Source organism: Aureobasidium pullulans (genome assembly GCF_000721785.1).
Source record: "Aureobasidium pullulans EXF-150 unplaced genomic scaffold scaffold_6, whole genome shotgun sequence".
Taxonomy (NCBI): domain Eukaryota; kingdom Fungi; phylum Ascomycota; class Dothideomycetes; order Dothideales; family Saccotheciaceae; genus Aureobasidium; species Aureobasidium pullulans.
In genome coordinates, this window is record NW_021941026.1 from 901,201 (window position 1) to 916,004 (window position 14,804).

The following is a 14,804-nucleotide window of genomic DNA, read 5'->3' on the forward strand; positions in this document are numbered from 1 at the left end:
CGCATCATCTGAAACACTCTGTTTTTCTCCCTCTCGACCGAGCTTCGACATCTTCTCTTGCCACTACGTCTCCTATTGCCACACTAGCGCATATCTCTACAAGCAATTGAAAGTATTTGGCTGATCATAGTTCATCCAGACGAGCTCGACAAGATCTCTCTTCGCCCCTAAACGTCCTCGCCTGTCTTTCCCACTCCCAGGTTATCTCGTACTCGGCTCCAGGCCGGAAGAATGGGTCGAGTGTCTTTCGCAGAACCAGCTGAGAACACCATCATCGAGGAAGATGAACCTGTAAACATCTACCCGTATGAGAACACGCCACAGAACAAGTCATGGGCTGGTGCGCTCCCCGTGAAGCAGGGTCTTTACGACCCTGAGCTTGAGAAGGATGCCTGTGGTGTCGGTTTTGCAGCGTAAGTCGCAGCGTGGTTTAGAAGGAGAGACTATGAGCTGACTTTCAATTAGCCACATCAAGGGCAAGGCCAGCCACAAGATTGTTAGCGATGCACGAAACCTCCTCTGCAACATGACACATCGTGGTGCTGTCGGTTCAGATGCGCGCGATGGTGATGGTGCAGGTGTCATGACATCTATTCCCCACAAGTTCTTCGTCAAGGAGTTTGGAAAAGAGCAAGGATTCACACTTCCCAAGCAGGGACAATACGCTGCCGGCAATGTTTTCTTCAAGCCTGACACCGAGGTCCTGAAGGAGACGTTGAACACATTCGAGGAGACGGCAGACAGCCTCGATTTGCGAGTTTTGGGATGGCGTGAGGTTCCGCGTGACTCCTCACTGCTTGGTCCTGCAGCCGCCTCTAGAGAACCTATTATCCTTCAGCCCTTCATCGTCCTCAAGTCCGCATACGGTGATGACAAAGCACCCAAGGAATCCTTCGAGTCTGAATTTGACGAGCCCTACTTCGAGCGCCAACTCTACGTGCTGCGCAAGCGTGTCACCCACGTTATTGGTCTGCACAACTGGTTCTACCTCTGTTCCTTGAGCAACAAGAACATTGTCTACAAGGGTCAGCTTTCTCCTGTCCAGGTCTACGAATACTACTTCGATCTGGTCAACGTCGACTACGAGGGTCACTTTGCCCTCGTCCACTCCCGTTTCTCCACAAACACTTTCCCTTCATGGGACAGAGCACAGCCCCTCAGATGGGCAGCCCACAATGGAGAGATCAACACCCTGCGCGGAAACAAGAACTGGATGCGCGCGAGAGAGGGTTTGATGAAGTCTGACTTGTTTGGTGACGAGTTGGAAATGCTTCTGCCCATTATCGAAGACGGTGGCTCTGACTCTGCTGCATTCGACAACGTCCTCGAGCTTCTCACTATTAACGGTGTCTTGTCTCTTCCTGAAGCAGTCATGCTGATGGTTCCCGAGGCATGGCAAGGCAACCGTGCTATGGACCCTGCAAAGCAAGCTTTCTACGAATGGGCAGCTTGTATGATGGAGCCCTGGGATGGTCCCGCTCTTTTCACCTTCGCCGACGGCAGATACTGCGGTGCAAACCTCGACAGAAACGGTCTCCGTCCTTGCAGATACTACATCACAGATGATGACCGTATCGTTTGCGCTTCCGAAGTCGGTACTATCCCTATTGAGCCTGAAAAGATTGTCCAGAAGGGCCGTCTTCAGCCCGGAAAGATGCTTCTGGTCGACACAGTCGCTGGTCGCATTGTCGATGACACCGAGTTGAAGCAGACCGTTTCCAAACGCAAGGACTTCCAGAGCTGGATCAGCAGTCAGCTTATTACGATGCCCTCTATCTACGACAAGCTCTCCGAGAAGGGTGCCAACCTTGGCTTCACCTTGTCCGAGACCAGAGTTCAGGAAGATCCTAGATTGAAGGCCTTCGGCTACTCTCTTGAGCAGGTCAGTCTTTTGCTCGGCCCTATGGCTGCCGATTCTAAGGAGGCTCTCGGATCTATGGGTAACGATGCCCCGCTGGCATGTCTTGCACAGCAGCCTCGTCTTCTCTACGAATACTTCAGACAGCTCTTCGCACAGGTCACCAACCCTCCCATCGACCCTATCAGAGAAGCAGTCGTCATGTCTCTCGAGGCATACGTTGGACCCCAGGGTAACTTGCTCGAGATGAGCCCCTCTCAGTGCCATCGTCTTCTACTCCCCTCCCCTTTGCTCTCCATTGAGGAGTTCAACGCTCTGAGCCAGATCTCGCAGCTACACCGTGAGTGGAATGTTCACACCGTCGACATCACCTTCCCCAAGAAGGAGGGCATTCAGGGTTACCTTGATGCTCTTGACCGCATCTGTGACCAGGCCGCCGAGGCTATCGAGAAGAACGACAGAATCATTGTTTTGTCTGATCGCGCAACCTCTGCCGACCGTGTCGCTGTCTCTGCCGTTCTTGCCACTGGTATGGTCCATCACCATCTCGTCCGCAACAAGTGGCGTTCGCAGGTTGCTTTGGTAGTTGAGACTGCCGAGGCCCGTGAAGTTCACCACATGTGTGTCTTGGTCGGTTACGGTGCCGATGCCATCTGCCCCTACTTGGCTATCGAGTGTATCATGAAAATGTCTCGCGAGGGTCTGATTAGAAAGAAGTTGAGCCCCGAGCAGCTCATTGACAACTACAAGCACTCTCTGGATGGTGGTATCCTGAAGGTCATGTCGAAGATGGGTATTTCCACTCTCCAGAGTTACAAGGGTGCTCAGATCTTCGAGGCTCTCGGTATTGATGACTCTGTCGTCGACCGTTGCTTCACTGGTACTGCTACCCGTATCAAGGGTATGACTTTCGAGCTCATTGCCCAGGACGCTTTCGCCCTCCACGAGAAGGGCTTCCCTAGCCGTAACATTTTGGAGATCCCCGGTCTTGCCGAGACTGGTGAATACCATTGGCGTGACGGTGGTGAGCCCCACGTGAACGACCCTACCTCCATTGCCAACATCCAGGATGCTGTTCGCACCAAGAACGACAAGTCTTACGAGGCTTACTCCAGATCTGAATACGAGCAGATCAAGAATTGCACTCTCCGTGGTCTTCTCGACTTCGATTTCGAGGACCGTGCTTCCGTTCCTATCGATCAGGTTGAGCCTTGGACTGAAATCGTCCGCAGATTCGTTACTGGTGCCATGTCTTACGGATCCATCTCGATGGAGTCGCACTCTACCTTGGCTGTTGCCATGAACAGACTTGGTGGTAAGTCCAACACTGGAGAGGGTGGTGAGGACCCCGAGCGCAGCTTGCGCATGGACAACGGCGATACCATGCGCTCTGCCATCAAGCAGATTGCCTCTGGTCGTTTCGGTGTCACTAGTGCTTATCTTGCCGATGCCGATGAGCTCCAGATTAAGATGGCTCAGGGTGCTAAGCCTGGTGAGGGTGGTGAGCTTCCTGGACACAAGGTGTCTGGACCTATCGCTCGCACTCGTCACTCCACTCCTGGTGTCGGTCTGATTTCCCCTCCTCCTCACCACGACATCTACTCTATTGAGGACTTGAAGCAGCTCATCTACGACTTGAAGTGTGCCAACCCCCGTTCGCGTGTTTCCGTCAAGCTTGTCTCGGAGACTGGTGTCGGTATTGTCGCTTCTGGTGTCGCAAAGGCCAGAGCTGACCACATTCTGATCTCTGGTCACGATGGTGGTACCGGTGCTTCCAGATGGACCGGTATCAAGTACGCCGGTCTTCCCTGGGAACTGGGTCTCGCTGAGACTCACCAGACTTTGGTCCTGAACGATCTTCGTGGCCGTGTTATCGTCCAGACTGATGGTCAGCTCCGTACTGGTCGCGATGTTGCTATCGCCTGTTTGTTGGGTGCTGAAGAGTGGGGTTTCGCTACCACTCCCCTCATTGCTATGGGTTGTATTATGATGAGGAAGTGTCACTTGTAAGTACGCTGAAGGTACAAACTCAGCGAGTTGGTATCGCACAATTGACCAGCATTGATGAGACGCGTTCCAAGACGCTGCCTCGTTGATGTCGAACTCAGTTTGTGAACTGGCTTGTTGAATGAGTACCGCATTCCAATTCCTCTAGAAGACTTTGCTAATTGTACCTTCACCTTTAGGAACACCTGCCCTGTCGGCATCGCTACCCAGGATCCCGAGCTGAGAAGCAAGTTCAAGGGTACTCCCGAGCACGTTATCAACTTCTTCTACTACGTCGCCAACGAGCTCCGTGCCATTATGGCCAAGCTTGGTTTCCGTACCATCAACGAGATGGTCGGCCGCACCGAAGTCCTGCGTGTCCGTGATGACCTGCGCAACGGAAAGACCGAGAACATCGACCTGTCCTTGATCTTGACCCCCGCCCACACTCTTCGTTCAGGCGTTGCCACCTACAACGTTCGCAAGCAGGACCACAAGCTCCATGTCCGTCTGGACAACAAGCTCATCTCCGAGGCTGAATTGGCACTTGAGAAGGGTCACCCTTGCCGCATTGAGTGCGATGTTGTCAACACTGACCGTGCTCTTGGTGCTTCTCTCTCTTACCAAGTCAGCAAGCGCTACGGCGAGACAGGTCTTCCTACCGACACCATCCACGCCAACATCCGTGGCTCTGCCGGTCAGTCCTTCGGTGCCTTCCTTGCACCTGGTATCACTCTCGAGCTCGAGGGTGACTGCAACGACTACGTTGGTAAGGGTCTTTCGGGCGGTCGCTTGATCGTCTACCCTCCCAGGAACTCGGTCTTCAAGGCCGAAGAGAACGTCATCGTTGGTAACACTTGTCTTTACGGTGCTACCAGCGGTCAGTGCTTCTTCCGTGGTATGGGTGCTGAGCGTTTCGCTGTCAGAAACTCCGGTGCCACTGCCGTCGTTGAGGGTGTCGGTGACCACGGTTGCGAGTACATGACTGGTGGTCGTGTTCTCATTCTCGGACCCACAGGCAGAAACTTTGCTGCCGGTATGTCTGGTGGTATCGCTTATGTCCTTGACATGCAGCGTGACTTCGAGGGCAAGGTCAACCAGGAGATGGTTGAGCTTTCTCCTCTCGAAGACCCTGCTGAGATCGCTTTCGTCCGCGGTCTCATTGAGGACCACCACCACTACACTGGTTCCGAACTTGCTGCCCGTGTCCTTCTCGATTTCTCCCGTGCTCTGCACCGCTTCGTCAAGGTTCTGCCCACCGACTACAAGCGCGTCATGGAAGAGGAGGCCAAGAAGGCTGCCGAGGCTAAGAGAGCTCAATACCCACTCCCCATAATGCCCGGCAATGCTGTCCGTTCTCTTCACGAGGACTCTAAGAAGAAGCAACACGACGCTGAGGACCGTCAGAAGAAGAAGGACGACCTTCTCGATATCGAGGAGAGTGTCCAGGATGGTAAGGCTGAGAAGAAGCGCTCCGCCCTCGTCCTTGACAAGACTCGTGGTTTCATGAAGTACCAGCGTCGCTCTGAAAAGTACCGCAGCTCCAAGACTAGAACTCGTGACTGGCAAGAGCTGTCTCAGCGTCTCAACGAGGACGAACTCAAATATCAGGCTGCCCGTTGCATGGACTGTGGTGTTCCTTTCTGTCAATCAGACACTGGATGCCCTATCTCCAACATCATCCCTAAATGGAACGAGTTGCTCTTTCAAGGTCAATGGAGAGACGCTTTGAACAGACTGCTCATGACCAACAACTTCCCTGAGTTCACTGGTCGCGTCTGCCCTGCTCCTTGCGAGGGTGCCTGTGTTCTTGGCATCAATGAGGACCCTGTCGGCATCAAGTCCATCGAGTGCGCCATCATTGACCGCGGTTTCGAGATGGGCTGGATGGTTCCTTCCCCTCCTCAGGTCCGTAGCGGTAAGACTGTCGCCATCGTTGGTTCCGGTCCTGCCGGTATGGCCTGTGCCGACCAGCTGAACAAAGCTGGCCACAGCGTCACTGTCTACGAGAGAGCCGATCGTGTTGGTGGTCTGCTCATGTACGGTATCCCCAACATGAAGCTTGACAAGAATGTCGTCCAGCGCCGTGTCGACTTCCTGGCCGCTGAGGGTGTCAACTTCGTCACTGGCGTATCTGTTGGCGAGGGTGACGTGTCTCTCGAGTCGCTCAGAGCTGAGCACGATGCCGTTGTTCTCGCCACTGGTGCAACCGTTGCCAGAGACTTGCCCATTCCCGGCCGTAACTTGGAGGGCATTCACTTCGCCATGCAGTTCTTGCACAAGAACACCAAGTCTCTGCTTGATTCTGGTCTTGACGACGGCGAGTACATCTCTGCCAAGGGCAAGCACGTTGTTGTCATTGGTGGTGGTGATACTGGTAACGATTGTATTGGTACCTCCGTCCGTCACGGTGCCAAGTCTGTTGTCAACTTCGAGTTGCTGCCTCAGCCTCCTACTGAGCGTGCTCGTGACAACCCCTGGCCCCAATGGCCCCGCATCTACCGTGTCGACTATGGTCACTCCGAGGTCAAGACTCACATGGGCAAGGACCCCCGTGAGTACTGTATCCTTTCTAAGGAGTTCGTCGATGACGGCAGTGGCAAAGTCAAGGGAATCAACACCGTCCGTGTTGAGTGGACCAAGAGTGCTTCTGGTGGTTGGGACATGAAGCAGGTTGAGGGCAGCGAGGAGTTCTTCCCTGCTGACCTTGTCCTGCTCTCCATGGGTTTCCTCGGCCCTGAGGCTCGTGTTCTCGGCGACGACATCGAGAAGGATGCTCGCAAGAACGTCAAGACTCCTGCTGGCAAGTACAACACCAACCTCCCCGGTGTCTTCGCCGCTGGTGATTGCCGTCGTGGTCAATCTCTGATCGTCTGGGGTATTAACGAGGGTCGTATGGCCGCTCGCGACGTGGACTCCTTCCTTACTGGCATGGGCACACAGCTCCCCATCACCGGAGGTATTGTCAAGCGTGCCCCCTACGAGCTGCTGAACAAGACCAAGGGTGCCCCCCTTGAGCTCGTTTCTGCTGCGTCGTAATAGATTAGAGGGACCGTTCACTAAACGGAGAAGCAAGGAGCGAAGAAAAGGCTGGTTACACATTCATTCATGTCACTTTTGAAAATATACCCATAGCGTCAACGAATAGAGACGCCGGAGAGGAAGCAAGGAATGTGTATGATAAGGAGGTTGTTTTAGGGAGAAGCATCTCAGACGGAAGATGATGATGATCTAACGCTGGGACGGGATAAGAGGTTGCTTTTTTACGATTTGCTCGCAAGCGTTTTGATTTTTTTTTTGATTTATTCTTGCAGTTCTAAAAATTAAATGTTATCATATGCGATTTTGCTCGAAACCTTCTCCCTTTATTCCTACCCCTCGGGCCTCTCTCGCGCTACTGTGAGATAATGCTGCAGCAATGCATGATGCTTTTAAGGTTCGAACAGTCCTCCGCAGAGACGCGGTGTTTGACGCGCTCTCACTGGACATGACTCTGTCCTGGAAATAACTGTGCCTTTCTACAGGCACGCACGTGATAGGTCCAGTGCTTGTAGAGGATCTTGATATTGTTGGGCATGAGCATGTCTGTGTCAATCTTTTGCGTTCCGTCTTTCCCTCCTTTTGCAGCGGGGAAAGACTGTCGTCCTGTGCTGCCTTTCAGTCCCTCCCATATCCTCCAACATCGGTGATCTATAACTTGTTCTCCCTTGAAAAGAATCCGACTATTCCGTTCATCAGTCATGAATTCGATAACAACATCTTGCCTTGAGGACTTGCCGAATGAGATCGTCACGAGAGTCTGCGACTGCGCTCCGAAGACGACATGAACCTTCGCCTCGCGAATCACAGGCTCTCCGGATCCGCCACTTCAAGTCTTGCCAGAAATTACATGTTCAATATCTCTATGCTCTTTACTCACCATAGTCTGGAGCTACTTGGGAAAATCTGCGCACATCCGGTAATTGGCTGTTCCATTCGGAACCTCCATCTTGTGTGTGGTCGCGTCAGCCCAGAGCATATCCGGGATCTTATCGATTCGTGGAAAGAGATAGGTATAGACCCGGAGGAAGGAGTGGAAGATGTGAGAACAGCAAGACGGAAGATTTACGAGTGCATGGATCGCTCCAACCGAGAATTTCAACTCGAAATGTCAGGTGAAGCTGCTGGGCTGCTCATGAATGCTTTCAAATCGCTCAAACTACACAACACTCCTGTGACGCTGGATATTTCAGAACGAGAGATCCCAGAAGGTGGAGATATCTGGCTGCCACGGAGGCCGACAATCGGAGAAGGCCATGCGCTCTAGCCCGAACAAGGCTTTAGCGTCTGCTTCTTTACATTTATGTTACGAGAGAAAAATTGCTTGGCGCGCGTAACTCCCAGATTTGCTCCACGTTTTGGCATTTTTTCTCCAACCTCTCACTTTGCGTGAATTCGATCACTGGTCTTGGAGCCTTCATTTAGTGACTCTTGTTTGTTTTATTCTTTATCCTGGACTGTTACTCTATCTCCTTCCAATTGACCAAGTGCGCACCCAGCCAATATGGAAGCTCCCGAATCAAGGGTCTTGATCATAATTACGGGAGGTACGATATGTATGCAACCATCCGAAAATGGTCTTGTGCCAGTAAGTCGTGGCAACTTGTGTGCACCGGGATGTTCAAGTAATGTTCGTGCAGGGTAAAGGATTCTTGAAAAATGGACTGGCTCCCCGACCCTCGTTCAACGACGGCTCATATCCTGAACCTCTCGAGATTGTGACGGACGGAAAAGGCACTCGCAAGGCCGTGCAGAGCTTGCGCACTCCTCCAAGCACTTACGGTCGGCAGGTCCGATACAGTGTTCTCGAATTTGAACACTTGCTTGACAGCAGCAGCATTGATGCCGAAGGCTGGGACCAGATCGCAAGAACGGTTGAACGGAACTATCAACTTTACGATGGCTTTGTTGTCCTACACGGAACCGATTCACTGGCTTACACCAGTAGTGCGCTCAGCTTCATGCTTCAAAATCTCGGAAAGCCCGTCATTCTTACTGGATCGCAAGCACCAATGATGCAACTGCAGAACGACGCCCAGGATAACCTGCTGGGAGCCCTCGTCATCGCTGGTCATTTCATGATTCCGGAAGTCTGCTTGTTCTTCAACTTCAAGCTCTTCAGAGGCAATCGCGCCACCAAGGTTTCAGCCGACGACTTCAATGGATTTGCCAGTCCCAACATGCCTCCCCTTGCTACTATCAGCAGTCTGAGGACGAATGTGGATTGGGACCTGGTTTACAGACCGAGAATCGTCAATCCCTTCTGTGTGCATTCAAACTTGGACACTGCCCATGTGGCTTGTCTGCGTGTGTTCCCCGGCATCAAGCCAGAGATGGTCGACCTATTCCTTCGCACAGACGGACTCAAAGGACTGGTACTCGAGACTTTTGGCGCCGGAAATACACCCGGAGGACCGGACTCACCGATGACCAGGGTTTTGGCTGACGCCGTCAAGCGCGGAATCGTCATCGTTAACGTCACACAATGTCTCAGTGGAAGTGTCAGCCCACTGTACGCCCCAGCAACCTATCTCGGCCGCGCAGGCGTAGTGTTCGGTCAAGACATGACCACCGAAGCTGCATTGACCAAGCTTTCATATCTGCTCTCGATGCCTGGCTCGACCCCTGAGGATGTGGCCAAACAGATGCACAACTCGCTCAGAGGTGAGCTGACAGAGAGAGGAAGAACGCATTTCCAGCATCCTACTAGCGGCACTTTGACTCCAGAAATCTCGAGTTTGACTGCGCTGGGATATGCCATACAAGACGGAGATGCCTTGAGCGTTAGAGACGTAGTAAGGGGCGAGAACCGTTGGCTTCTCAATGACGTGGACTACTCAGGAAATACACCTGTGGTAAGTTGTGCTCCCACGACCACCGACCCATCCCCCAGAGATTCTAGGATGAATAGTGTGGAATATCCGAAGGTCACTAACAGATACTACAGCATCTTGCCGCGACCGGACCCAATGTTGATGTGCTAAAGGAAATGCTCAATCTTGGTGCTAGCGTCCATCTTCGCAATCGCAATGGCCGCACGCCACTCTTCGTCGCTGCCCATGCTGGTCTTCCTCACCATGTTGAGGCTTTGAGAGAAGCAGGCGCACATTTGCACTCTGACGAGCTGGCCACAGCTAAGATATTCTCCAAGTCAGATCCTCATCCAGATGTCTGGACGCTTGCCGGCGTTGAAGAGCATTGAACACCAGACTTATCGTCCTTGTAAGAAACTAGTCATCGATGTCAGCACATTCGAGACAGCGAACAGGTTGAGCGCGAGGAACTTCTGCAGCTTCTCAGAAAAGACGCGTACGCAAAAAATGATTGTCGGAAGTCATTTGACTCTTTCACCGACGCATCACCGGACTTGAATAAAGATTGGATTTTCGACGGACCAACATTTGAACAGGGCTGGTCTTCGCTTTGGAAAATACGAAAGTCGCGGTCTTGGATCAGGAAAATGCCGCTCGTGTAGTGGCCGATTGGAGAACCAGGACAGGTCTGCATTGGACAGGTCACGTCTTCAAGTCTGCAAACAATGACCCCGCAATAGAGCATCTCGGTCAGAGATGAGATGGAAGCGGAACAGAGACGGCCATACTCACACCATTGTGGGTAGTCTAAATATAAAAACTGCCACTAATTAACGGACATAATCATCCTTTCTCTTTGCGATGAGCACCCATGCTATTCTTAGTTGAGTATACTTCTCATCCGCATAAGCGCAATTAGTGGACATTCTTTTCTTGCATATGTCAAGTTATAGACATGTCGTTGCAGGTCGTCAGATGCGTGCATGCGAGCCGTTCGGCGATGCAGGCGGAACCCCGCTTGTTCGTCAACCTCACTTCATCACAACCTCTCTTCTCGGAGTAATCGTCTCCTTTTGTCTGGCGACATAACTCCCGACTATGCGTATACACGTGTTCGATCTTGAAAATCGACTCAAAGTATTCTCCGTCCACGATGGTCTAGGAAAGCCTTCTGTACAATTCGACAGAAAAAGAGAGGAACAGAAGCCACACCAATTTTAAGCGCCGCCAAATGCTGCCAACATCTGCACTTAATCTACCAATTCATGGCAGACGACCATCTAGCCCCATCTGCTAGATCTACGAGCTGCATTAAGCTCGTATCTCACCCAGCGCTTACGATAAACTCGGCAGCGATAATACCAACACTTGATAGAGTGACCCCAACACGGTACGGGCAAGCGAATTCTCCGGTACCTCCCTCTTTCGTCTTCTGCAGCGTGGTGAGAGGTGTCGCCAGATCTCTGTGTGCAGACGCTTGACGCGTAGTGCAATGCATGGCGGCGCCTCGCAGCATCCTTCCCGTCTTTGACTTGCATGACATTGCATGTATTTGCAGACTGCAGGAAGAGCCAGGTGTAATTTTAGCAGCTCATCTCTCGTGCGTAACCAACATGTCCAAAAGTATGCATACATGTGAGCGGCAAGATTTCCAGAGATTCGCAGGATATATAACATACCCTTGTGCACCCCCATCTTCGGTTCCAGTTTATCATCAGTGGATATCCAAGCAGCAAGATCTCGACCGAACATTTCTTAAATCGGGAGGCAGCACAGCATCGGTTGGCTTTTGTCTTTTCTTCGGGCCCTGCAGTTTTGATAATATCACCACATCATTTTGCCTTTTGTTTCTTATCGCTGTTCGACCTATCGACCACTGCATATCCTCTATAATGTCTTCAAACATTGCTCGGCTGCTCTTGGCTTTCTTCTTGGCCACGATAACACTGGCCTTGCCTACCCCGAGCACAACTTCAAAGCAGAACAGCGTACCTCTGAATGGACTTCCAGACCCCGGTGCTCTGTCACTCAAGTACATCACCCTCGGCGTGGGCACACAGAATTACAGCTGCAGTGCTGCTGGTGCCATTCCCACTTCCATCGGTGCAGTCGCAGATCTCTATGATGCCAGCATGCTCATGTCACCCTCAAAATTATCTCTGATCCCGTCTTTCGCCGCCGTGGCATATAGCACACATACTTGGTTCGACTTGCCGACTCTGGGTCACCATTGGTTCAGTGCCGCAGGTGTGCCAACATTCGACCTCGAGGGCAAGGGTTTCCTGAGTGCCAAGAAGGTTTCCGGTGTACCTGCACCATCAGGTTGCATTGCTTCAAGTATCGACTGGTTGTTCTTGGAAGATGATGGCAGAGGTGTCAGCAGAAACGTGCAAGCGGTCTACAGAGTTGAGACTGCTGGTGGCAACCCACCGGCTACTTGCAGTAAAGCTGGAGTGGTCAAAGTGCCGTACGCGGCTGAGTACTGGTTCTACGGTTGACGAGTTTTGGAAAAGAATGGGAGTTTCAGGTTTATGGTCGTGTTGATACCGGGTGTGGTTCGTCTTGTTTTGTGCTGGTGGTGGTGGTATCTTTTTTCGTTTTGTATATACCTGGGTCTCAACGACCAAAAGATCGAGTCATCTTCTCACGCCGCATGGTTATTGACAAGAGTCAAACAAAAGTGAAAGCAGATTCTTGGAACATAGCCTCTCTATCAGGACCGAGCATCTCTTCGAGGGGAGAGGCCAAACACGATTGGATGCGTTTGACTTTGCAGAAAAGACGGCCGAGGCGATATCGGGACCCGTAGACAAGAATGCATAAAGACGATATCCATGCGAGATGTTCAAATTACACATGACGACTAGTGTAATTGCTGGCTAGTTGACGAATCTAGCAGGGGCGTCGGCATGAGCTGCTTTGTTCTTTCCCTCAAAGCACAATTTTACCTCCTTGTCTCTTTGTGCTAGATAGTCTTGACTACGTAACAAAACGAGACACATTATTTAAAATTAGTAAAGTCACAACATCTATAACAGGCACAAGACAAGGAAAAACTCATTCGAAGAGAAAAAAAAAGATTTGATTGATTGGTTTTTGATATTGATCAGACATCCAAAGCAAGAGAAAGAACATTTTCCGTGCCTACCTCGAGCACGAAACCTGGAAATTCAACACACCACCCTGATATTAGAAATACAAGAGTTTGTTTGACTCTATGCGTAGTAGTATACCATTTTACCTGTTAGCCATTTACCGAAGATGTTTTGCGTGTTTACCGGTTAGTCTTAAGAAGAGTTTCAGCTTGGAGACTTACATGAATCTGCGGCAGCGAAGACAATACCAGCGGCGGGCCATGGGGTTGTATTGAACAGGGCCATGACAATAGTCACAAGTGAGACCACTGGCATAGAGAGTAGGAGTGTTGGAGGAGGAGATGCTGGAGTTGGTGTGGTTGCACATTTTGAATGTTGTTGAGGGTTGTTGAGTTGTGTTGTTGTTGTGGGTTTGCTGGTTTGGTGTTGGATGTGATGATGGACAGTTGAGGGAAGCTATGGCTCTTTAAATAGTCATGGAGTCGAAGATGCTGTGTGAGAGTGGACTTCCAGGTGAACAATGATCTTGTCCTGTGAACAAAGCAGCTTGACGGAACAAGGTACAACATTGAATGAACTGTTGGAGAGGGCTGCTTTGTTCTTTCTCTTGAAGCAAAGAAACGTCGTTCAGTCTCTTTGTGCGTTATCGACGCACGTTGTTGAAGCTGAGAAAAGGTCAAGGACAGAGCTTACAACGTCCCTGTCATGTAGAGTATCTTTAGAGGTGCTAGACAGAACAAAGTCTTAAGCCAAAGCCCTCAAAGCAACGAGACATCAGTTTCATTGTTCTCCTGTCACCCCTCTTTGGATGTCAAGATCTGTTCTTTGATTCCCTTTGTCTGATAGAACAACACGTTGTCTCTGAACATGAAGAGTATCTTGCTAACATCTAATATATAACTACCACCATCAACATCTCTTTTCCAATCTTCAATCAAGTCGCAGAAAGTAAGTCACACCCCAACTGACAAGACTAACTTCTGTAGCTAAAACAACCTATCGAAAGGACATTGTACAGGATTTACTTGGTTATCCGCACTACAGTCAAAGCAATGTCTCACCCTCAAGATATCGACCTGCCCGACTACGACTCCGCTTTTGCCGTTCAACAAGCTACAGCCGCTGGCGGCGACACTGACACTGAGATGACTGATGTTTCAGGCTCCTCCTCATCCAGCCCACACAGACCTCTCAGTCCTCTCGACCCCTCAACCCCTCTCTACACCAGAAATCCTCCGCGAAACTGCGACATCCCTGCTGCCCATCTGATCGACCTGACAAAAGAGCTGACCAGAGAGGGCGGCCCCCTTCCAATCGCCGGCCCCTACTTGGACATCGACATCTCTAAAACATTGGCTCTAATGCTCGACAGATTCCAGAACCAAAACCAGCGCTTCTTCCGCCTCAGGTACGCCATCAACTACCTCCACCAAGGCCTCACACCTACCTGCAAATACCCCGGTTGCAAGTCGCGATGCAGAATCGTCGACCACAACCTCGAAACCCTCACTCCCAAAATGCTCCAGCCCGATGGCGCTGCCCACCTCCGTTACATCGTCAGTGACAAAGAGCACGCTGTTTTCCTCAGTGTGTCTTGCAATCACGACGACTGGAAACCCACCTTCGCATGGTCTTCAAAGTCCGTCGGCTTCCGCGCCAATCCCGTCACCTCGACTGTTACCTACGAGCGCTGGGCCACGCGTGAATTCTTCTTCAGCCGCCAGCGTGACACCAACCCCTACCCAGGTATGATCAATGCCCCTATCCTTTCGCGCAAAGACAGACGCAAAACCAAAGGTTGACTGATTGTGGCTATAGTGGTCCTCACTGTAGCCCTGTTAACCGTGCTCCAATTCTTGATCAGTCTCATGTCGTGGACAGTCATTTTGCTAATTGTTTTTGCAGTGATTCCTCTGTTTATCGCCTGTATTACGCTCTATGGTTGGTGGAACAGACTCAACTCAATATAATGGGACTGGATCCCTCTTTTTTTCTCCTCGAATATTGTGCCTC

At 51.3% G+C, this 14,804-nt stretch overlaps 5 protein-coding genes across 5 annotated transcripts; all 5 read left to right on the forward strand.

Moving 5' to 3' along the window:
• Window positions 1-231: 231 nt before the first annotated feature.
• On the forward strand, window positions 232-6,883 carry M438DRAFT_333970 (glutamate synthase-like protein; the record flags this gene model as incomplete). Its single annotated transcript, XM_029903667.1, has 3 exons — window positions 232-413; window positions 466-3,864; window positions 4,045-6,883. 3 exons carry the CDS (start codon window positions 232-234, stop codon window positions 6,881-6,883), a joined length of 6,420 nt encoding a protein of 2,139 aa, XP_029762230.1.
• A 617-nt stretch (window positions 6,884-7,500) lies between these two features.
• M438DRAFT_189393 (uncharacterized protein) lies at window positions 7,501-8,226 on the forward strand. The gene has a single exon (XM_029899238.1). The coding sequence runs from the start codon at window positions 7,668-7,670 to the stop codon at window positions 8,148-8,150; it is 483 nt and encodes a 160-aa protein (XP_029762231.1). The 5' UTR covers window positions 7,501-7,667; the 3' UTR covers window positions 8,151-8,226.
• A 161-nt stretch (window positions 8,227-8,387) lies between these two features.
• Window positions 8,388-10,085, forward strand: M438DRAFT_271074 (asparaginase-domain-containing protein; the record flags this gene model as incomplete). The annotated part of the gene is made up of 3 exons (XM_029900455.1): window positions 8,388-8,471; window positions 8,524-9,738; window positions 9,831-10,085. 3 exons carry the CDS (start codon window positions 8,388-8,390, stop codon window positions 10,083-10,085), a joined length of 1,554 nt encoding a protein of 517 aa, XP_029762232.1.
• Window positions 10,086-11,588: 1,503 nt separating this feature from the next.
• On the forward strand, window positions 11,589-12,194 carry M438DRAFT_270773 (uncharacterized protein; the record flags this gene model as incomplete). The annotated part of the gene is made up of 1 exon (XM_029900419.1): window positions 11,589-12,194. One exon carries the CDS (start codon window positions 11,589-11,591, stop codon window positions 12,192-12,194), a length of 606 nt encoding a protein of 201 aa, XP_029762233.1.
• A 1,628-nt stretch (window positions 12,195-13,822) lies between these two features.
• On the forward strand, window positions 13,823-14,593 carry M438DRAFT_270128 (uncharacterized protein; the record flags this gene model as incomplete). Its single annotated transcript, XM_029900364.1, has 1 exon — window positions 13,823-14,593. A coding segment is annotated over one exon (771 nt), but the record flags the coding sequence as incomplete, so codon positions are not given.
• Between the last annotated feature and the right edge of the window lie 211 nt (window positions 14,594-14,804).

What these genes read in the sequence shown, in the direction of transcription:
- M438DRAFT_189393 (XM_029899238.1), top strand. Translation starts at nt 7,668, where the DNA reads ATGAACCTTCGCCTCGCGAATCACAGGCTCTCCGGATCCGCCACTTCA.